The 23298-nt window shown below is 37.5% G+C and overlaps 1 protein-coding gene and 1 long non-coding RNA gene across 13 annotated transcripts in view; one reads left to right on the top strand and one right to left on the bottom strand.

Annotated features, from left to right (window-relative positions):
- Positions 1-23298, bottom strand: part of MGA (MAX dimerization protein MGA) — a 174784-nt gene that overhangs the window by 17439 nt on the left and 134047 nt on the right. For 4 of the 12 annotated variants that reach the window (XM_046007127.1, XM_046007126.1, XM_046007124.1 and 1 more), the window contains exons 10-17: positions 14020-14246; positions 12825-13001; positions 12147-12219; positions 10377-10891; positions 7857-8154; positions 5962-6588; positions 2163-2453; positions 469-1982 (exon numbers count right to left, since the gene is read on the bottom strand). In XM_046007127.1, the coding sequence (XP_045863083.1) occupies positions 469-1982; positions 2163-2453; positions 5962-6588; positions 7857-8154; positions 10377-10891; positions 12147-12219; positions 12825-13001; positions 14020-14246 (3722 nt within the window). The remainder of the gene's footprint in view (positions 1-468; positions 1983-2162; positions 2454-5961; positions 6589-7856; positions 8155-10376; positions 10892-12146; positions 12220-12824; positions 13002-14019; positions 14247-23298) is intronic. The other 8 variants (XM_046007132.1, XM_046007129.1, XM_046007130.1 and 5 more) reach the window with 8 other exon arrangements.
- Positions 1847-15356, top strand: LOC123943190. The gene is made up of 4 exons (XR_006818591.1): positions 1847-1985; positions 2063-2186; positions 7875-7963; positions 15009-15356. It is a non-coding gene; the product is annotated as an uncharacterized LOC123943190 (long non-coding RNA).

Genomic DNA, 23298 nt, shown 5'->3' with positions numbered 1-23298 from the left:
AAAAGAGAAACATTTCTCTAAATGTAAGCATTAAGTTCTCCTCTGGTTCTAAGGCCACCTATTCCCTGTTCTTTATGTAATCTACCAGACAGGCTATAATCACTTCACATAGAAAATGTCAAAAACAAAACCAACAAAAAACCTGAGAATAAATAGGAGCAGGAGTTTCAGGATTTCTTTCTTTTTTTTTTTTTTAAACCTAACTTGAAAGCACTCTCAAGCATCTATCCCCCAAAGGCATAAGCCAGCCTTTCCATAATAGCAGGTAAGTCTCAAAGAAAAATATAAGCTCAATAAATGTTACTTGACTGACATAGCCTAAAAACTACGAAGTCATTTAATCATGATCTAAACCTAGGCATCCAAATCAATGTATCAAGTCTTAGTGATCTTCTGGAAAAGCTACTGTCTCTAATAAATCATTTTAAATTCCTGAGGTTTCAGTCACAACAAAAATGGGCTCACCACCTTTTCTACATCATCAACCTCCTCACTCTGGTAGTCAGAAACAACATCCACAATCTCATCAATAGAATCATCGGTTTTCTCATTCTCATCTTCCTCATCCTCCTCTTCCAAATCCAAAACAGTCAAGTCAGCACTTCTTCGCCCACCCTTCTTCTCTTGCTTTGGTTGTATCTGTTCTCCTGACAGCAGTAAGTGACCTTGAAAATGTCCTTCCCCTCTGCTCCCTTTTGTAGCTCTCCTCGGAACAATGGAGAAGGCTGTAGGATTAGAAAGCCTACTCCAAGAATCACCTTCGGTTTTTAAAACTCTGACATTTTCAGTAGTTCCACTTTTTCCAAGTAGATCAGAGATGCCTTGTTCTTGTTGAAACACATCAGAATTTTCCTGACAGGTCTTTATTTCTTTAATTAACTGCTCATCTGCCTCTTTCTTGCATTCTTGTGAAGTTCCAACACATTTCTGGGTCAGAGGGCCCTTCAGGTGTTTTCTCCATCTCTCCCTAATACTGTCCTTCTCCAGAGAGTCTCCACATCCCTTCTCCTTGGCCTCTGGCTGTGGAATAGATTGCTGCTCCACAACTTTGCTCCCTGACACTTCGAGTTTACTTTCTTCCTTAGAGATGACTGTTAATTCATTTGATTTTTCCTCTGGATTTTCTAATCCTTTCTGCTGTTCCACTTTCACATCACCAAGCTTTTTAAGCTGTATACTACTTACACTTTGGACTGTCACATTGCTGGCTTTTTTGGAAATGGTCTTAACTTCTAGAACAGTCAGTTTTTCTTTGGAACTGTTATGATTTCTAATCCCATACTCTTCATCAACATCTTTATAGTCTTCACCTATGTGTGACCCAGTGATACAGGAGTGCTGAGAAGGTTTAACAATTATAGGACCCTCTTCTGTAAGGGATTCTTCATCTAAATGATCACCTCCATCTACCAAGGAATCATGCAGGATTTCTTCTGACGCAGCAGCCCCAGAGTTTTGCTTTATTACATTAGCCCCAGAATCTATAGCTTCTCCTTCTGACTGTAGGGCCTTCTTAGTATCCTGCTCTCTTTTTAAAAAGCTTGTTCCATCTTTCTGGTCTGCACTCTGAGACTCTCTTTTCATCTGAAGAGAAGCAACATGTTGAAGAATGGAACTGGGAACAGGCTTTTGTCCAGGGAGCTGCAACAAAGCAAAACTACCAGACTGGAGAGGAATAAGACTGGCTGTACCAACAGGCTGCCCTCCTGAACTGTAGGTTATTTTGGTCTCAGAGCCTGTTTTACTTGCAAAGCTTTGTGGTTCAGGAGGGGAAATCCTCAGGGTCAATGTACCAGACTGAGACACAAAACTAGGTCCAGAAGAAAGCAATGATGGTGCCTGAGTGATAACATTCACTGCTGGAGAAGACCCAACAGCCTGAATTACAGGATTCATAACAGAGAAAGCAGAGGACGAAGCAGAAGATGGTGGAGTCTCTGAAGGTTTGGAAGGAGTGGGTAACCGGATTCCCATCACAGAGCCTGGTAAGAAAAAGAAAATTTTTTTTTTAATTATCACTGCCTGTATAAAGACTTCCAAGGTATGCTTTTCTTCTTGACAGGTTAACTCTAAGAGACTAAGAAATCCTGGTGTATTAACATCCCATGCGGCCAATGATTCAACAAAAGAAAATCTCATCAGAAAGATCTCCAGTTTTATACCTGGGTTCCGAAACATAACAGGCTGTAAGTTGGGCTGGGTATTAGAGCCTCGAAGCTGATGCAAGGGAAGGAGCTGAACAATCTGCCCATTGGGATGCCTGAATAGATTCATCCCACTTGGGCTCCTAACAGGCTGCAAGACCATCCGATGCCCCTGAAGCTGTGTGTTTGGAACAGGTCTAAGAGTAGGAGAACCTTGCTGCACTGGAATCAGCAACAATCGAGGTCCAGTACGTTTCACTGTGTTAGGAGAGACCTGAGGAGTAGCCACTGGAATCTGAGGGGCATTTTCTGAAAAACAGAAAATGGAAACATAGTATCAGTTCACTTTAATGCATATAGGAAAAACTACTAGGACATAAGATCCGACCACACTATAAATAATTTCTAATTTGAATTACACAATTGGTGAAATCCTGTAACTCTATCATACGTTACTTAATAGTCCTATGGCTGAGAACAATTTATCTTAAAACCTAATTATCAAGACACTGTAGGACCTTACGCTCAGAAAGGCTAAAAAAAAAAAAGAAAGAAAGAAAAAATCATCAATTGCCAAGAGGTGCATTTAAAGACATAATGCCTCTGCCTAATGAAAAACATGGCAGGCCTATAAATCTCGATTCTCATTAAAGTTAAACAGATCATTCACGATAAAATGCTCTTTTTCAACCTTATAATTCAAGTCATTAACACTAAAATTATGACTTCATTTCATAGGTCATACTCAAGTAAGATAAAGTCAAGGACTAAAAATCGCAAGGCATAAAAAACTCCTTGGCCTTTAAAATACACTGACAAATAACCAAAGCGTAAAGATCTGTGGAAATTATTTTTCAGAAGAAAAAAAATACATACCCCCAAAAAATGGAATGAAATTAAGAGACATCAAAGAAGCAGGGAAATAAAGCCTGGTTAGGAAGAGGCAAAAGATAGTTTTAAAACAAACAGAAAAAGCAAAAATTTAATGCAAAAGATGTGAATTTTAAAAAATTTCAAATCATTAATAGTACTTAAAGTCCCACTTCAATGTTTGGAAGAGATATTTAGAAATAATGAAGACAGAGAAAAATAGTAATACAAATAATCTACAGAGAGATTTTTGGTCACGGGGATAAAAAGGAGTAATGGTGATGTTGGGCAGAAATGAAACTAATCTAACATTACCATTCAAATTAGTGAGCTTATTTAACATTATTAATAATATTTTCATTAGCTTGTCGCTAAATAAAAAAAATCAACAAACCAAACGAATCAGTTTAATATGTGACACTATCAGACAAGCACTCTACCCATGAAACATATCAAACTTCTAAAAGGAAATTATGCTCCTAACATTTACATGACAAATTATATGCAAGATCCAGAACTACTCTTGAAAGTGAAATAAAATCCAAAGACCAAACTGTTCGGGGGGGCAGGGGGTGCAATTTAAATAAAAAACATCCACCTTACACTAAGAAACACGTTAAAGCATTCTTAATTTCCTGAACATTTCTATTCAAAGAACATTTTAGAGAATGGTTCAAACCCAAAGCACTCTTAATTCAGAAAACGAAAGCAACCTTTAACAGACACACAAAATATGCGAGTATTTATTCACATGCAGGTGAGGGCTAAGAAGGGAAAAGAACAAGAAGTTAAATGAAAAAGTCACAGATGTCTAAGTACCCAAGTTGGGATCCTCTTTATGCACCTAAAACAAAATTACACACACTCAGAAGTTATCAGAGTCAGCTCCATTTAAAAAAGAGCAGTTAAGAAAATCTGTTAACATTAATATTTCCTCAAGTGGTATTACAGAAGATATTTTGAAATGGTATATGGATACAGTATATCACCATATCACACTGTCAGAAAGTAATTTTTCAATTTTAATCTTCTGATTATATACAGAAGAAAATACTAGTCTTTGATATTACATCTGCATTTTCTAGGTTTCTTCATTAACAGAGTGCAAGCCACGTATTAACATGGTAGCTAGCTAGAATGTATTTTTTATTATTATTGTTTCTAATGTATTTATTTATGGAGTAAACCTCTGTTATGACAAGTAATGTTGGTTTCCAATTACAGTAAAATAGCTCCTTTTAAAAATACATTTAAGCAAACAAAGGAGTTTAAATAAGAATATTAAGTCAATAATAGTACAAATGAGAATCAGAGCAAAATACCTGAATGTATATTCCAAGTGACTGAAATCTGAGAAACAGCGAACCACAAAAAGCTAAAAAACTACTTTATAGTTTCATGACAGAAGTAAAGAAAAGGGTTGGAATCCATATTGTTTAGAAAAAAATCTCAAGTTAAAATATGACAAGATATAAACCTTGAGATCCAATAGGAAATCAAAATGGCTTTATCAACAACAATCTCAGTTCTGAAACTGCATATTAAACTAATCATTTTTAATCTTTATATATGGGGAGAAGCAGAAGACAACAAATTTAATCCATGATTCATTTATCCTTTGGAAAGACCTTCAACTTTAAACTAACTCCCAAATCACTTCATTCCTAAAATACTGATAGAGATTTGGACTATGTCACTAAATGCAAAAATATTTAGTAAGAAAAATATCAATAACCAAAGAATTATTGTTGCCTACTTATTTCCCCTTAAGTCCTGTGAAGTCTCTGACTCTTTTACATAGTAATTCTCTGAGTACATTAAGAGAACCATTTATTTTAGCTGGTTGAATCAGGATATAAAAAATTAGCAAAGTGTAGGATATTCCTATTTTATATTCACTTAACATAAGCCTACAAAAAAACTTTAACTGAAAAGTTGATAAACATACAGATTCCTAATCAAAGAAATATGCCTCCTTATTTCTATCTCAATCAGTTCATACAAAATAATAAATAGAAGGATAATGTCAGTAGTATATGGGAGTTAGTCAGATTCACAAATGATTTTTACTAGGTAAAAGGACCTAGAGTCTTAATCTTCAGCAAGGAGAGAAAAGGCCTGGCTGTATCATGGCAAAAGCCCTCTGTTCTCTTTTTTAATTAGAAGGAAGCACACACAGGGACGCCTGGGTGGCTCAGTCGGTTAAGCATCTGCCTTCCACTCAGGTCATTATCCCATAATCCCAGGTCCTGGGATGGAGCCCCACACCAGGCTTCCTGCTCAGCGGGGAGCCTGCTTCTCCCTCTGCCTGTGGCTCCCCCCTGCTTGTGTGCATGCACATGTTTGCACATGCTCTCTCTCTCTGGAAAATGAATAAATAAAAATCTTTTAAAAAATAAAAATAAAAAGAAGCATACACAGCCCCCACCCCCACCCCCGCAACCCCCCCCTCCCCAAAGGAACACCTACATTTGGGTTCCCTCCTCAGAGATGCACAGACCTAGCTCTCAGCACACAGAAGTACACTTCGTGCTGTGCCCATCTTGATGGCGGCTCTACTGGCTCAGAACTCCACTCCCACATACATTATTTCAGATTCAGCCAGTATTTCCATTATAATGTTTTTAAGTATTTTTAATCTCCTCAGAAAATCTCCAGCTCCACACAAAACCATCTGTCAAGGCTGTTCAATTTATCTCCTAAGTACCACTTGTGGTTTTTATCAGTGCTCTGGTTACAAAGTTGAGAGATTTTTTTTATTAACCATGAGGTCTATTATTCTCAGTGTTCAGTTTTGCAGAAGGTCAAGGTTTTCAGGAATCCATGTATCATGTTACAGCAGAAACACCTACACTGTTACCCTGATATATCTGTAATCCTAACAAAACCATAAGTGATATAAACAGCTGTATGGCAGGTAAACCAGCTAGTAACATCTAGGCCTTACCTGGTCTCTGGCTCACTGGTGGACTCCCATCAATTCCCGAGAGTATAATGGGAACAGAGCCCAGAGATGAAGTTGGTGTGGTCACCATGGAGGAAGATGCAGCTGTGGTCACCACGACTATGGAGGTGGAGGCAGTGGAAGCAACAGGAAGAGTTATAGTTGGAGGAGATGCTACCAAAGACTTAGGAAAAGCAACTGAAGCCACAGGGGTAGTTATCCCAGTCGTTTTGATAAGGTTCACAGTGGCTGTAGACTGGGAAGGTGTTACAGGGGTGCTGGTATTAGTTTCAGAAACCTCAACAACCCCTGCAGTGGTGGCACCAGAAGAATAAGTAGTTTCTTTAGTTCCCACGTCAGAAATAGCAGTCATAGGTGTCACAGCAGTAACATTCTCTAAAAACACTTGAGGGGTGGTAGTAGTGACAGCAGCAGTCACAGGGCTGCACACCTGAACTGGCTCAGAAGAAACCACAGGTGTGACGACCATTACTGGAGAAGGTCTGATACTGAACTTCTGTGGCCCTGTTAGGGGTTGGGGTGTGCTAACTCCAGGTATCTTCTGCTGCAGGGCTCCAACTTTACTCATCACAAACTGTGTGAACACACCACCAGGAGAGGGTCGAGCCGCTGCAAATAAAAATTTGCAGGTCAAATATCTTCAGTTCTCATATTTTATCCTCTTAGTGATTGTGTTTATCAACATTTATTGTGCTCCACTGGGTCAATTTCTTACAGGTACTACCTACCTGCTTGATATGTGCCAATTTCCACCCACAGAAATCAAACACTTCTCTCAACCCAAACCAAATACTCTGAAAGGGATTAAAACTGGGTGTTCCTACTAAGATTCTTTCCACTGTGCAATAGAGCCAAATTGCCAGGACACTAAAAAGGCAATATAGCAGCACACAACTTCATCATCTAGAACAGTGAAGAAGGTCGTAAGGAGATTTTTCTTCCCCTAACTCTGATTTTAAAACTTGTTTCACCACTTCCTCCTGCCCCAGCACCTCTGCTTCTTTGTAACTGCTATCCTCTTATGAGACAGTTAAGTTTTACATATTTCTGAAGTGTATAAAGACACTTTTCAAAAGAGGGCAGGATAGGACTTAAAATCACCAGTTAAAGCTACTTTAAAAATGGTAAAATGGGGTCTTTTTAAGGCATACAATGCTTGTCCTCCAACTTCATATAACTCCAGCATTCAGCCGGATTATTTCAATTTCCCATCAGAGGAATAAGAATACAGCAATGGACACTTATATTCCTAAACAGATCTGAACAACAAAAAGAAGAATTCGATAAACTGACTACATATACTCGCAATGCTAAAACACAAAATGCTTTCAGAAGGTAATTTATTACAGACTCCAGCATTAAAATATTAAACAAATGAGGTTTTCATTCACAGAACAGGATGAATAGAATAAAGCAACACTTAACAACTTATGTTTTTCAAGAGCTTTTTATTCTAAGCCTATACTATGCAAACCCCCTTGGATTTGCTAGCTCCTTCGTTCCATAAGTTCAAGGAACACATATATGACTGGTTACAAAAATACCAGTGCCCATAAAAGAAATATTAAATTAGGTAAAATATTTAAAAGTAAGTCCTCCTTTTTAAAAAACAAAATTAAAAATCTAAGTCTTTTCTGTATTAATAAAACCAGTCTCTCAAAGTCTGGAAATAACTATTAACTAGAGTTCAATTCGTCTACTATCATAGGTAGTCAGGAAGAATTACCAAAAACAGACAAGGTCAGGCAAGACAGACATCAAGAATAAGAACAATGCCAATTCTATATTCCTCTAATTTTCACGACCTCTATACTTGTATCCACTGGCCAAGCACCAAGGCACAGGCCTTTCTAAAATATATATACAGTCCAACTTACCAATTGGTCTTTTTGCAGGGACGAATGCCTTCAGATTCTTCCCAGGGCGATTTGTTGTAGCGCCAGAGGAGGATGCCGTTTTGCAATTGGATGTTGAAGGCAACAGGGTACGTGGTTTCCTGGATGCAGCCACCTTGGCATTGGATGCTACCTTGGAGATGACAGTACTGAGGGTTGAGAGGTCCAGGACTGAGGGTCGCAACCTGCCTGTGATATAAGCAGCTAGCCTATTGGCTGGATGCAATGCCCCCATCTGTCCCAATAGCAACTTAGCCTGCGGGTAACTCTTACCATTAACCTGAAACAAGTGGCAAAGAGAAATTCTGTAAAGATAAAATTCTCTTGCTAACTTATCTCCCTTGACAGGGGTTTCATTTTTACAAGGTTTTAAAAGTCTACTCTTCAGATTTAAAGGGAAAAAGAAATGGACTTTTTCCATTTGATACATAATCTGAGTATTAGAAGGTGAAAAAAAAAAGCTGCCATCTGATATTCTGAACTAATCTCATCTTCATTTTGGTAGTTTGGAAACAGACTACCTTAATTCATCAATATCTGCTCCTAGATATGTGAGAAGCACAGTCAAAACTAAGGAATCATCCAACGGTTTTACTTAAGCAATTCTGGTTAAACTATTAACAATCACCACCAAAAAATGAATAGCTGTGTTCCACAGAATCTCTCTGACAAGACCAAGGAGGCACAGTGCAGCCCTCTCACGGGTCCCTTCAAGCATCCTTCATATTTGAAAAATATATGGTGAATCTACTTTTAAGTTTTAAGAATGCCATTGTTATAATATCCTAAGCCAAAAGGTCCCCTTCAGTTTACTCAACTTTGAAGATACTGTTATCTCTTGGACAAAACTTGAGCTCAAGATAAAAGCTAGAAGAAACTCAATTATAACTTTAGAAATTATCACTGGCCACCAGAACAAGTAATCAATAAATGAGGTAAAGATTTTTCTCTACTGCCTGAGCTGACACACTGCCCATCTGGGACTGCACAAATGTTTTTTTAAAAAGGAAAGAAAAAAAAAACCTTCTCTAATTTCTTACGCATGTTCTCAAAGTCCTATTCCTGGGTGACTAGAGAAGACATCCTTTTCTGTTCCTCCTTTCCATCATTGAAAAGGGGGAGAGGGTGAAGTGTGGTGGAGAAACCCCTACTCTCTAAAGTAACAGGAAACTGGTAAAGAGAATAGCTACAGCAAGCCAACCTCTCCTCAAAGACAAAAATTACTCTTTACTACTTAAATGAAACCACAATTATTCCCAGATAGATAAGGTATATCTCTGCCTTGAGTTTGATATAAAGAATGTGATCTTTCCATCCTAAAGGAAAGTTTACTATAGTTTTTCAGGGTCTCTGGAGGTCTAAGTCAGATACCTCATCTTCTCCTTTGGGACTTGCTCTGAAGACTATTCAACAGCTTCCCCAAAATCTACATTACAGTGGCCTGACTGCTTAGGCAAATTCGTATTTTATGATGGCTTTCTGAGTCCTAGACAGGAGAAAACACAGATTTCTATACCTGTATTGGGGGGGTGGGGGTGGTGGTTCCCAAGTCTCACTAGAAATGAGCTCAGGTAAGTCTCTGTTCTCAAAGTATCAATCAATAAATGAAATAAGAAGAAAACACTGTTCCCCCTCAAGAAATACCAACAGAACCAGTTATATAGCACCATCAAGAATAAACTGCAATAAAAAGTTTTTAATTAAGTAGATGAGTCATGGAGTCATATTAATGGAACAGTCCATAGCCCAGAGAAGTGGTCAAGCTAGTAAAGTCAAGTAACCTTAGCAAGCATGTCAGACACTTCCATCTATTTGCTACTCTGACATAAAAGTGCATTTAATATCACTGAACAAGAGGAGAAAACCTTTTTCTAAAATTACATTTTACTTCAAAACTTCTCCTTCCAAAGGATTTTCTAGATGCCGGTGTAATTTTACTAATATAACCTGCCTAAATTACGAAACAACGAGGATTTATTTGTACTATGACAATCATTATATTAGCAAAAACCCTACTATGGACCAAATAAAGAAAAAAAATGCAATTTTTAGAAGTTTTATACTTTTCAATAACACCTTGCAAAACTAAAATTTTCTCCAAGTTTCCAACCATATACTACTATCTTACAATCAATTTCACCTTTTGTTTTGAAAGCTATTTATTAATAATAATCCCAAGAACTAGATGGAACTCCTTAGTATCGTTATCAACATATCAGTAGAGCCCAAGCAGTAAAATTTTAAGAGTTAGGAACTTTCTGAGAAGATAGAAATAAAATCATAAGCTAATATAAGGCTCCACAGTTCATTCGTAAATGTGTCAAAAATTTACTCTAGGTATGCATTTATAAACTAGGCCTATTACAAAAACGAGATGGTTTTGTCACCCAGTTCCCAGGAAATGTGAAGATAAATGGTATAAGGCCCACAAAGGGCTCTGAAAAATCGAGATGTTACCTAAGTAGAAAAAGGTGCTACATCCAGATTAAAGGCAATTCTCACCTGGATAAGCCCAGATGTGCTTGAACTGGGTTTACGTTTATAGGCCACAAGCTTCCCTGCAGGAGAAAGCCCTGCGTAAAAAGGCAGACCTTTGCCTCCATGTAATCTCTCCCTCACTGAATCCAGGGCATCTGTCTGCACAGGAGAGATATCATCCATTTTCCCAGGGGATAATGGACCATCAGGAGTCTCTGATCCAGATTTCTCAGCCATATCATCTTGGTCTTGGCATGATGGCATAGAGATTTTCACACGAGAAGAATAAACAGGAGGGTTCTTCTCACCCCGGCTCTTTCGCTGAGAAGCCAACTCAATGATGAAGTTGCCCACCTTAAGTGACTGTGGCATGTTGCTATTGATGTGCTGGGATAAGATGCTCAAAATCTTGTTCCGATCCTCCTCCCAGTTGCAGTCTGAGATGATTTCTATCAGTTTGGTGGGACCACCTGGTGACCTCTGATGGACATAGGAGGTAGAGGATTCCCCTTCATTGCAGGAAGACTTCCAGCTTTTCTCTGATAAGGAATTGAAAGATATTTCTGCATCATAGCATTTTGTACTGAACTTTAAAAGATTTTTATTTTCCCTGGGTTCTCAGAGAAGTGCCAACAGCACAGAAATTGAGCAGTTGCCCAGTGTCTGAATCCCACGTACTTCCAATGGTAATTTAACAACTCACAATTTGGGACTTTTCCATGAAAAAGGAGTATTCTAGAGAATCATACTATAACAGGATATCCTGCTGCTTGGGGTCACTAATAAAAAGAGAGTCTCACTTTAAGACTGCTCCAAAAGTCATAACTATTATATAAGAAAGTGTTACACCTTGCAAACAAAGCATGACCTATAACCAAGGTTAAGATTTGATATAGTTTGGTGTTCTGCTGTCCGTACAGGAAAAGCAAAGATGCTTGCAAGACGCTCTGTAACATGTGATAGGTAGATTCAATCCTCAAGAACAAGAGAGAGACTATTTGTGGTTAAAAAGTGTGTTCTACTTCTAATTTCGACTGCAAATACTTCTGAATTACTTCTGTGACACTAGGTATGACTGCTCTATTTCTACATTATGTGCAGATTATTTAGCTCACCAGGTATTTATATTCATGGCAACGTGTTAATTGGATGTCTGTTTCACTGATTTCTACAGCACAGTCTCCCAACCACTGTGCTAATTATAAATATGTCAGGATATAGATGCCCTCAGCCTTCAAGGTGGTTATGTTCTCAGACAGGTTCTCTTCACCCCAGCAGCCTCCCTCAAATACCTCAATATGCTATTAAAAAAATACCACATTTCATGTGTATCATGCCATAAAAAGGGGGGCACACTTGGGTGGCCCAGTAAGTTAAGCATCCAACTCTTGATTTGGGCTGAGGTCATGATCTCGGGGTCCTGGGATCATGCCCCACATTGGGCTCCACGCTCACTGGGAGTCTGCTTAAGGACTCTCTCTCTCCCTCTGGCCCTGCCCCCTACTTGTACTGTTTCTAATAAATAAATCTTAAAAAAACGAGAGAGAGAGAATCATTAACCATATCCCAAGTGTCTCATGAAATAACATGCCATATCAACATGAATGAATTTTATTTTTTAGGAGTGATAAACAGTCCAAATAATAGGAAAAGACTCTATCTCTATCTATCTGTCTACTCTATCATCTCTATTTTTAGAAGAAGCTAGAAAAGGGGTAGGTAAAAATGTTTTGGGGGTGTGTGTGTGTCCCATAATTACTATAAAATGACTTAAGACTTAATTTTCAAACAGACCTTGCAATTTATCAGAATCATCCTCTAGGTCACAGGTGACTGGTTTCAATGGCTGCTGTTCAGACTCAGGCTCCTAAAGAAGGGTATAACACAAATACTTCAACACAAAATAATTACCAACAGAAACTAGGACATAAACATTGAATCTCTGAAAGAAGCCTGAAACAGCAGAAAGACTCAAGTGTCAACAGCTTCACATCTATACGCACAGCTGCATTACTATCATATTATATAAGCCTTGGCAAAAACAAACAGCCTAGCTCTCTAATGTCCTTGACAGTAACTGAGTCACCAAGAAAAAAATTGACACCACACTTTGTATGTAGTGTATTCTAGTAAAGAAGGCAAAAAATTTGATGTTTAATAGAGCAAGCTTCAGTTAATCTGAAAAATCACTAATGCAGATATAAATCCTAATAATCACAGAAAAATGATTTACTAAAACTGAGAAATGTTTAAACTTTTAAAAATTACTTCAGCTTCAGAAAGAATAGTACTTTAAATAACCTTAAGGGATTGTTCTCTAGAACAAGTATGCAGAGAAACAAACTGATACACTCATCACATTTCTCTGCCCCTCAGGAATGACTCCAAATTTTTCTGATAGTGATGTAAATTCTAATACTAGCAACAGGGAAATTGAAGTTAAAAAGACAAATTAGGCAATAAGTAAATCACCTTTACACTACAGTTCTCAGGACTAGACTGACATGAGCCCTGCTGCTGAAATGATGGGGATGGGGATGGTGACGGTTGTCTCTGTTCCTCTTTTTTTCGTTCATATACTCGAACTCGGGCACAAGTCATCATACTCTCAAAGTACAAGTACACTGGATCCTTGTCCTCTTCCCGAATCTGTAAGTTTCATAAAACAAAACATTCAATACAGTGGGAGAAAAAACATTCTAGACTCCAAAAGGAAAAGAATGTTTAATCTTTATTTCTATTACAACATTTGAAATTTTTAAATGCAAATTTTAATGAGTAGAGTCAGTATGTGCTAAATCTTGGGCAGTCAGAAAGGATCTGGTTCTCTACCAAGAAATCTCAGGTCAAATCAGAGCAGTGCTTCTCAAATTTCTGCAATGAGGACACATTTCTGAATTACCAATCCAACACAGACTGATCCTTTTGTAAAATGTTTTTAGAAAAACAAAAGACATGTAAAATACAAGCCCAAGTTTTTTAGTATTAGGTTTAATACACATAAAATTATTCTATCAAGTATCTATAAAAGTTTGTAAATATTTACTCTCATTTTCTATATTTATTTCATCATAACCTAGTAATAAATAGTTTTGGATCAGCACAAAGACCACACTGAATAGCACCACACTAAGGCATCTTTAAGACTGAAATGGATTTAATCATCAGAAATGCTTAAGCTCTTAACAGAAGAAGCATCAGCTCTTTTACCTATCAATCTTCATAGTCATATATCAACTATTACTTAAATCTTTACTGTTACTTTACATAAAGAAGTCAGCTTTAAAAAGATGAGTTACTTCTTAAAACTTTTCCGAATGCTTTCCTACTAAAAAAATGCATGCACTACATACATCTCAATTACTCAATATTCTACACTACAGGAGTAAGAACAGGATCTTTAAAACACTTTTGAACACAACTTTATATAATCTTCCTGAAGAGAGATTTGGCTATCCTTAAAAACAGTAGGAATTCTTAGTATATTCACTCCACTTTTAATGACATTTAAAGTGCCAGCAATTAAGCTAATTAAAGAAGATTGATGCTTACAGCCATATTAAAAGCAAAACGATTCACAGAATATAAACCAAAAATCTGGTTGAAATCCATTGTTTTTACAAATGATTTTTGTAACTTGCAACAAAAGATGAAAATCTGGGCTTACCACAGGATTGGGTTTGGGAGTATATGCCCGTGCAGGTTTAATTCCAGTGAGCACTTTGCCCTTCACAGTAGTAGGTAAAACTTCTGGCTGAGGCAACAACAATGGCTTCATAGGCTCAATGACAGAAGGCGTTGGGATATAAACTGGCTCTGGATCTACTTCACCTTCTACTTTCACCCATAATGGGTAATGTCGAACAGGCTGTTCAGGCTCTGTTTCACATATAGCTTAACAAAAGAGACGGGTAAGATTTTAAGTGACTTTGGCAACAAAAGTTCAGAGGCACTGCCAAAACAAAATGTGTTCCCTCAAAGAAAGCAGTAACTCATTAAAACAATCTAACAGATGCTCCCTAAAAAACCTTTAGTTGCCATCATATACCTTAATTTATTCATCATTAACCAAGTATTTCTTGAATACTTATTATAAGTCAGACATACTGTTTTAGGCACCAGAGGGAACACAACTATGAATAATACAAAGTTCTTACCCTCACAGAGTTTATAATCCAGTAGGAGAAAACAAACTTAACCTTTAATATCAAGTAATGATAAATGCCACATGGTAAAATATAGCAGGGTAAGGGATGAAGAGTTAAGAGGAGATGCTAAATTAGCATGATCAGAAAAGGTTTTCTCTGTTATCCTGAAAAGATAATCACATATACTATACTTTTTTTCTTTTAAAGATTTATTTACTTATTTGACAGAGAGAGACAGCGAGAGAGGGAACACAAGCTAGGGGAATGGGAGAGGGAGAAGCAGGCTTCCCTGCCAGGCTCAATCCCAGGACTCTGAGATCATGACCTAAGCCAAAGGCAGACACTTAACGACTGAGCCACCCAGGCGCCCTTACACTTTTTATTTTACAAATAAAACAACAAGTATCTACTTAGCCTTATTATGTACCTGTTTTAATTAAACACAGTATGTTTTAACTCATTTAACTGTCAAAATAGTCCTTGAAACATTACTATTCCTATTTTGCAGAAGTTGAGGTTCAGAAGTCCAACAATAAGAGGCAGAACCAGGATCAAAGGCCATCAATCTGGCTCGAGACACAGCTGTTACTGCTGCCCTCTGACAACAAAATATATTCAACAGACAGCCTGGGGTGCCTGGGAAGCTCAGTCAGTTAAGTGCCAGACTTCCACCCAGGTCATCATCTCAGGGTCCTGGGACTGAGTCCTGCATAGGGCTCCCTCCCTGCTCAGCAGAGAGCCTGCTTCTTCCTCTCCCTCTGTCCCTTCCCCCTGCTTATGTGCTTGCGTGCATGCTCTCTCAAATAAGTAAATGAAATCTTTAAAAAAAAAAAAAAGTACAGCCTGAACTCAGCATAGGAGCAAAAAAGGTATCAATGGAAAAGCAATGAAATCATAATACTACGTAACACTAAATATTACTATTTAATCAAATTAAATGGAAGAAGATCTAGGTTAAGAGGTGACTGGCTTCATTCTCTAAGCAAACTGCTCATAAAGAAGACAGCTGAAGAGAAACAAAGACTGTATTTTGCATTTTAATGATCAATCCTCAGAGAGGACTTAGCTGGTTCTAAGCCTAAAATCCAAAATCTTTGCCTACTGTCACATAAAATATGACTGAGTAGCATTCACATTTAATTCAAACATTTTGCTTAATTATCATAACAAAGCTGAATCAAAACTGCAACCTGACTTCATAAAGTGTATTTTGCTCTGAACATTAAGACTCCACTGAACAACTTTATCTAAGGCTAACATCATTCAGAGAATAACCACAAAATGTTGAATAAATATGTAAATATTAAAATAGGAAAAAAATGTTCAGAGCTAGAAAGTACTTGACCCAATTATTCTGCTAGTTAGTACTCTTTGTGTAGGCAGACAGAGTTAGGGATCCCTAGGGGGAAAAAAAGACCAGTCATAGCTTTCTTAACATACAAGAAGTTCTTTTAGGCCCCCAGCCATTATATGTTCTATCCCCTACCTGTACTACTTGCCCAAGCACACTTCTTGCAGAACTTGCTTAAGTGTGGGAATTACAAAAAAATAACCAAAAAACAAAAAACCCCACAAAAAACAAAAAACCCCAAAACAAAACAAAACAAAAACCTCCACAGAAAGGAATCTAAGAGAACAGAGGGAATGCAAAAACTAAGAGTCTCTACCAGACCAGGAATTAGCCTAACCCTATCAGAGACAATCAATCAATGATAAAATTCCCAGTGCTGTTTCAACAATGACCTAACACATATCATACATTCTTGAGTCATTTTTGCAGGATTCAAAACCTTCTGAGCACTCCAACAGTGGGCTAATTGGAACAGAGAACTGATGATGCCAACCTTTGCTGGCCCACATGGATTTATTAATCAACTAGGACCTGGATTCTGTCAACCAGGATGACTTTTGCCCCCATTCTATATAGAACTCTCCATTGTCAAGCCCCTTCCTGAATACCCCTTAGCTTAAAACTTTCCCAATGTTGTTGTCTGTGTGGACATTGCTTGTGGAAATAGTCCTGATATTCTCCTTACTGGTAGCAAGTAAAACCCTTACCTCTTTTTCCCTGTTCTTTGGCTTGGTTGTGTCTTTTAACTGAACAAGCAGCAAGAGGCAAACCCAATTTTGGGAAACAATACTGTCCAACTTTTATAACCTAATTCATTTACTCACATAATTCACAAAGGCCTCTAACACCTCAGTATTTATATATTCCAATGTTTACGATGAATCAGACTTTACAGATAAAATCATCAGCCAAGAATAACAAAAATTCCTGCCTTCATTGAGCTTATACTTAAGTTTGGGGAAGAGGACGAGACAGGCAATAAACCAGACAAATGAGGATAATACATTGGATTGTGTTAAGCACTTACAAGGAAAGGAAAAAAAAAAGCAGAGACAGGAAATAAGTAGTAATGTATAGTGAGTGAGCATGTACAACTACGTATTTTGAGGGGAGAGTGTTGCATTTTTGAAAGGGTTGCCAGAGACAGCCTCACAATAGAGGTGGGTATTAACAGAGGTTCTACCACTGACTTGAGAACAGCTTTATTTTCTAGTTTTGCTAATTAGTTCATACACATATTAATTCTACTACAGAAGTAAAGCTGCCTTCAGGACAAAGCTATAAACTTTGTCCTCTTTTAATCACTAAGGCTTTTCTAAGCTCCATAAGCTAAGGATTGTACTAAGTAAAGGTCCCTTTTCAACTTTTTCTTTTGAAAATAATAGCTACTAAATACACAATACAGTACTTCAGAAGAAAACCTCTTAAAATACTTTAAGACATCTTAATCCCTCATAGGAAATCAAAGACAACGCTAAAGTTCCGACTGTGGATAAGTGGGAAAATGGTGTTCCAATAAATAGGGGAGTTCATGAAAGGAGCTGATTGGGAAGGATAGAGTTCAGTTCTCTTTAGGGCATGTAAGACTGAAGTGCCAGCAACATAATCAAACAAGGCACACAATAAAAATCAGAACTGTCAGGGCACCTGGCTGGCTCAGTTGGAAGAACATGCGACTCTTGCTCTCTGGGTAGGGAGTTCAAGCCCCATCTTGGGCATAGAGATTACTTACTGAGTAAGTAAGAACTTAAAAATAAATCACAACTGTCGTTGTGGCAGAGACTAAGTCTGAAGCCATGAAAATGGACTAACTCCACACAAAGGCAAGAACAACAAACCAATTCCTTATATATTTTATTAGCCCACTGTGCACTTGATTCCTTTACACTGCTAGGGATCAAAGTTACTGTACTTCTCTGCTCCCCTTCACAATATGCCAGAGATCCTCCTATCCTTCACCTAAAACCCAGAAAAAAAAAGAGCTACCAAAGACAGAATGAAGAAGACAGAACAGAAAAAAAGAGCTACCAAAAACAGAACATCCATAGACAGAAACCTGTCTCAAGAAGAGTGGTATTCCCTTATTTCTATTTAAATGCTTCCTAATATTCTCTCACCAAGGTCCTCTAACATTATCAATGTCTTCTGGGTTCTCAATAAGCCTTTTGTTCGTGATACATTATGGCACATTTGTTATTGTGGCACTTAAAATTACAATCAACAGGGGCGCCTGGTTGGCTCAAGTCAGTTAAGTGTCTGCCTTTAGCTCAGGTCAAGATCCTATGATCCTGATCAAGTCCCACATAGGGCCCTGCTCAAGGGAGAATCTGTTTCTCCCTCGGCCTGCTGCTCCCCCTGCCTGTACTTTTTCTCTCTTTCTTTAACAAATAAAATCTTAAAAAGAAAATACAAATCTTGAAAACAAACATTTAAAAAAAGAATCTTTTCCCAATACGAGATTGTACATATATTCTTGAATTATCTTCTGAAAACTGTATTGCTCAGCTTTCCACAATTAGGTCTATAATCTAGAAATTATTTCTATGTATAGTGAATAAAAAACAAGTTTCACTCTTTCCCATATTCAATGAGCCTACCACAATTTAAAAAGATCATCCTTTCCGCATTCCTCTGCCAATTAAGTGTCTGTATATGTCTGAATCTATTCTATTAACATATTTACTTTATACCCAAGCCAGTTTCACCCTGTATTATATGTGGTCATTTTACACGTCTTGACATCCAATACAATAAATTCTCCCACCCTGTCACTGTTCAAGATAGCCCTATTTCTAGGTCCTCTGCATTTCCAAATATATTTAAATTTCTTTATAAACATTTTATTTATTTAGGGGCACCTGGTGGCTCAGTCGTTAATCGTCTGCCTTTGGGTCAGGTCATGATGGGATCTAGCCTGTCACTGGGCTGGCTCCCTCTCCAGCCTGTTTCTCCCCAGGTTGTGCTATCACTGTCAAATAAATTAATAAAATCTTGAAAAACAAACTGATGAAGTTCATGACCACTAAACCTACTTGCAAGAAATGTCCAAAGGAATTCTGCAAGATGAAATGAAAGGACGCTAGACAATAACTCAAAGCCATATGGAAAAATAAAGATCTCACTAAAGGTAAACACGTGGGCGATTACAAAAGTTAGTATTATTATAACAATGATTTGCAGCTGTACTTTGTTTCCTATAGGATTTAAGAGACTAATACTTTTAAGAGGGAAAAAAAAACATTATTAGTGTAAAAGCTATTATTATTTTAATTTTGGTTTGTAACTTGAAATTGTTTTCTAGATAATTTGGAAAATTAATATTTTTTTAAAGTTTTAGTTTATCTTTTTGAACAATGTATAAAGTTGTAAAACTGTGACATCAGCAACTGAAAAGGGTAGGGATGGAGGTGTAAAGGAGAACTTCTGCATGTTATTGAAGTTAAATTACATAAACTCAACCTAGAGTCTTAATAAATTTAGGGTATGAAATGTAATCCCATGGTAACCACAAAGAAAATAGTTATACAGTACACACTAAAGAAAATGAGGAAAGAATCTGAAAAATTCACTACAAAATACCTACTAAACACAAAAGATAATAATGCAGGAAATAAGGGCCAAAACGGCTCCAAGGCATACACTGCAAATACAAAATGAGTAAGAAAAAGAAAGCACAATGACAGAAGTTCCTCCTATCAGTCATTATTTTAAATGTAAATGCATTATATTCTCCCATCAAAGACAGACTGGAAGAACTGATAAAAACACTTGATCTGGTGTCCCGGGTGACTCAGTGGTTTACGCCTCTGCCTTTGGCTCAGGTCAAGATCTCAGGGTCCTGGGTCAGGCCCCACAAGAGGTTCTCTGCCCAGCAGGGAGCCTACTTCCCACCCCCTACCTACTTCTTTGCCTACTTGTGACCTCTTTCCCTGTCAAATAAATAAAATAAAATCTTAAAAAAAAAAAAAAAAAACCCACACATGATCTAGTTATACCTTGTCCACATAAGACCCAAGATCCAAAGACACAAACAAGTTGAAAGTGAAAGGCTAGGAAAAGATATTCCCTGAAAATTATAACCAAAAAAAGAGTAGGAGGCTGTACTAATATCAAACAAAATAAAGATTAATAAAAAAAAGTTGGGGCACCTGGGTACCTCAGTCGGTTAAGCGTCCAACTCTTGATTTTCCCGTGGGTCATGATCTCAAGATCAGGCCCCACACTGGGGCTGAAGAGTCAGCGTTAAATATGCATGAGATTCTCTCCCACACTCTCTGCCCCTCCCCCTACTTGGGCGCTCTCACTCTCTCAAAATAAAATCTTTAAAAAAAAAACAACTGCAAGACAAAAAAAGAACATTATGTATTAATAAAAGTTTCAATACATCCAGAACCAGTAACAATTATAAACATGAATATACCTAATGACAACCCATCAAAATATATTTAACAAAAACTGAAAAGAATTAAAGGCAAAAACACACAGTTCTGCAATAATAGCTGGAGACTTCAAAACCCCACTCACAATAATGGATAGAAAAACCTGACAGAAAATAAGTAGGTAAACAGAGGATTCAACACAATAAACCAATTAGATCTAAAAGGCATATACAGAACACCCTACCCAACAAGAGAATGCACATTCTTCTCCAACCGCGTATGGGATATCTTCTGGGATAGATCACAAGTTAGGTCACAAATGAAGTCTGAAGAGATTTAAAAAGATATCATGCAAATTACTTTCTCTACCCAGGACATGATGAAGTCAGAATCAGTAACAAAAGAACACTGGATAAATCACAAAACTGTGGATATTAAACAACACACTTTTAAACAATCAATGGATTAAAGAAGAAATCAACAAAGGAAATTAGGAGATACTGAGAGACAAAGGAAAACAAAAATACAACACACCAAAACTACAGACATAGCAGAAGTGGTTTTACGGAAAGTGGTTTTAGGAAAAACGTAGCAGCTCTAAATGCTTCCATTAAAAAACATGAAAGACCTCCCAAATAAACAACCTAACTTTACAACTTAAAGTGTAAGGGCCTATTCAGCCAGAGCCGCCCCACCCTGGTTTAACAGCCATATTGTTGTTTATGCAGTAAAACTTAAATTGACCCTGTCCCCCCCACGGAACTTACAAGCAAATCCAGGAAACCAGTCCCTGGTAACAAAGCCCAAATGCAAGGATGAGTCAGGTCAGGTGGAGACAACCAATCAATGGAGTATGCATATTGTCTCCCTAGCTACCAAGGAGTGTGGGCCCCACCTTTTGGGCACCAATTCTGACCAAGGTGATAGGCTAGTTCAAATAGCTACTATGGGGTGAACTGTAGTTCAATTGGCCACCCATGTGTGACCTAGCATGACTGTGCAGCTTTCTCTGTGTGTTGCAATCTCATTGGCCACCTGTGTGTGGCCAGGCTCAACCACATGGTCTTTGCTCTATAAAAGTTAGTCTGCGAGGCAGGGAGGGGTCGCCCTCTCTGTAAGAGGCAGCCCGGACCGGTCTGTTTGACGGTTGGTTTGATTCTTGATGCTTCCCGTGAAATAAAGCTTTGCTTGACCTTCGCTTTGTATCAGTCTCACTCCTTTGACCATGGACCCATTATTGGGGGACCCAACAAAAGAACTAGGAAAAAGGAACAAAGCTAAATAAAAAGAAAATAAAGATTAGAACAGAGATAAATGAAATATGTAATAGAAAAATAAAGACAATCAATGAAACCAAAAGCTGCTTATTCAAAGAGATCAACAAAACTAGTATACTTTTACCTAGATAGACTAAGAAAAAAAAAAAGTGGACTCAGATTACTAAATCCAAAATGAAACTCATTCTACAAAAATAAAAAAGATTACAAGAGAGCAATACAAAAAACTGTAAACTAACAAACTGGACCACCTAAATGAAGTGAACAAATTCCTAGAAATACAAAATCTACCCAGGAATACAGCCAATCAGACAGACCTAAAACCAGTAAGGAGACTGAATCACTAATCAAAAACCTACCCAAAAAGCCCTGGACCTGAAAGCTTCACTGATAAATTCTACTGAACACTTAAAGGACGAATGTTTCAATCACTGTAAAACTTACCCAAAAAACTGAAAAGGGTACATTTCCCAACTCATTCTATGAGGCCAACATTACTCTGATACCAAACCCAAAGACATTTAACAAAAAACCAGACCAATATCCTTTACCAACACTGTTGCAAAATTCCTCCACATGGAAATAAAGACTTATACAATTACAACCACAAAACACTTCTGAAAGAAATTAAACACAACAGAAAAAGAAGCACATCCCATGCTCATGGATTTTAAGATTTAACATTAAAATGTCAATACTACCCAAAGCAATCTACAGATTCAGTGCAATCCTCATTAAAATCATAATGATATTTTTTGCACAAAGAGAAAAATTCATATGGAATCTCAACTCATATGACTAGCCAAAAAAAATCTTGGAACAAAACAAAACTGGAGTACTCACACTTCCTGATTTCAAAACTTACTACAAAGCTACCATAATCAAAACAGTGTAGGACCAACATAAAGGCAGACAAGTAGACCAATGGAATAAAACAGACAGCCCCAAAATAAATCCTTGCATATATGGTCAATTAATTTTTGAACAACAGTGCCAAGATCATTCAGTAGGGATAGGACAGTGTTTTCAACAAATGGTGCTGGGAACACTAGGTATCCACATGCAAAAGAGTGAAATTGGATCCTTACATAACACCACATATAAAAATATTAACTCAAAATGGATCAAGGACCTAAATCAATAAAACTCTTAGAAGAAAAAAAACAGAACAAACGCTTTGTAACACTGGATTTGGTGATCACTTCTTGGATACAACATTAAAGGCAGAGACAGCAAAAGAAAACAAGAGTCATGAAGATTTTTTTAATATTTTCTATCAAAAGACAGTAAACAAAAAGGAAAAAGGTAACCCAAGAATCGGAGATTTGCAAAAAAAAACACATTTTGGTAGGAGATAATACACAGAATATAGCGAGAACTCCTAAAACTCAACAACAACCAAAAAACCCCCCCAAACAACCCAGATCAACAATGAGGGGCGAACTTGAATAGGCATTTCTACATAAACAGACAAATGGCTAATAAGCACATGAAAAGAGGCTCAACACCAGTAATCTTCAGGGAAGTGCAAATCAAAACTACAATGAGATACCATACCTCACGCACATTTGGATGGATACCATCAAAAAAAGAAAAAAAAAGGTGCTGGTGAGGATGTAGAAAAATTAGAACACTTGGGCACTGTTAGTGGGAATATCGAACAGCACAGATGCTACAGGAAACAGTAGAAAAGTTCCTCAAAAAATAAAGAATTACAATATGATCCCAAAATTCCCCTTCTGGATATATACCCCAAAAAACTAAAAGCAGGATCTCAAAAAGATACCTGTA

Source organism: Meles meles, chromosome 6, assembly GCF_922984935.1.
Source record: "Meles meles chromosome 6, mMelMel3.1 paternal haplotype, whole genome shotgun sequence".
NCBI classification, from domain to species: Eukaryota; Metazoa; Chordata; class Mammalia; order Carnivora; family Mustelidae; genus Meles; species Meles meles.
This window is presented reverse-complemented; position numbering and strand designations above follow the sequence as displayed.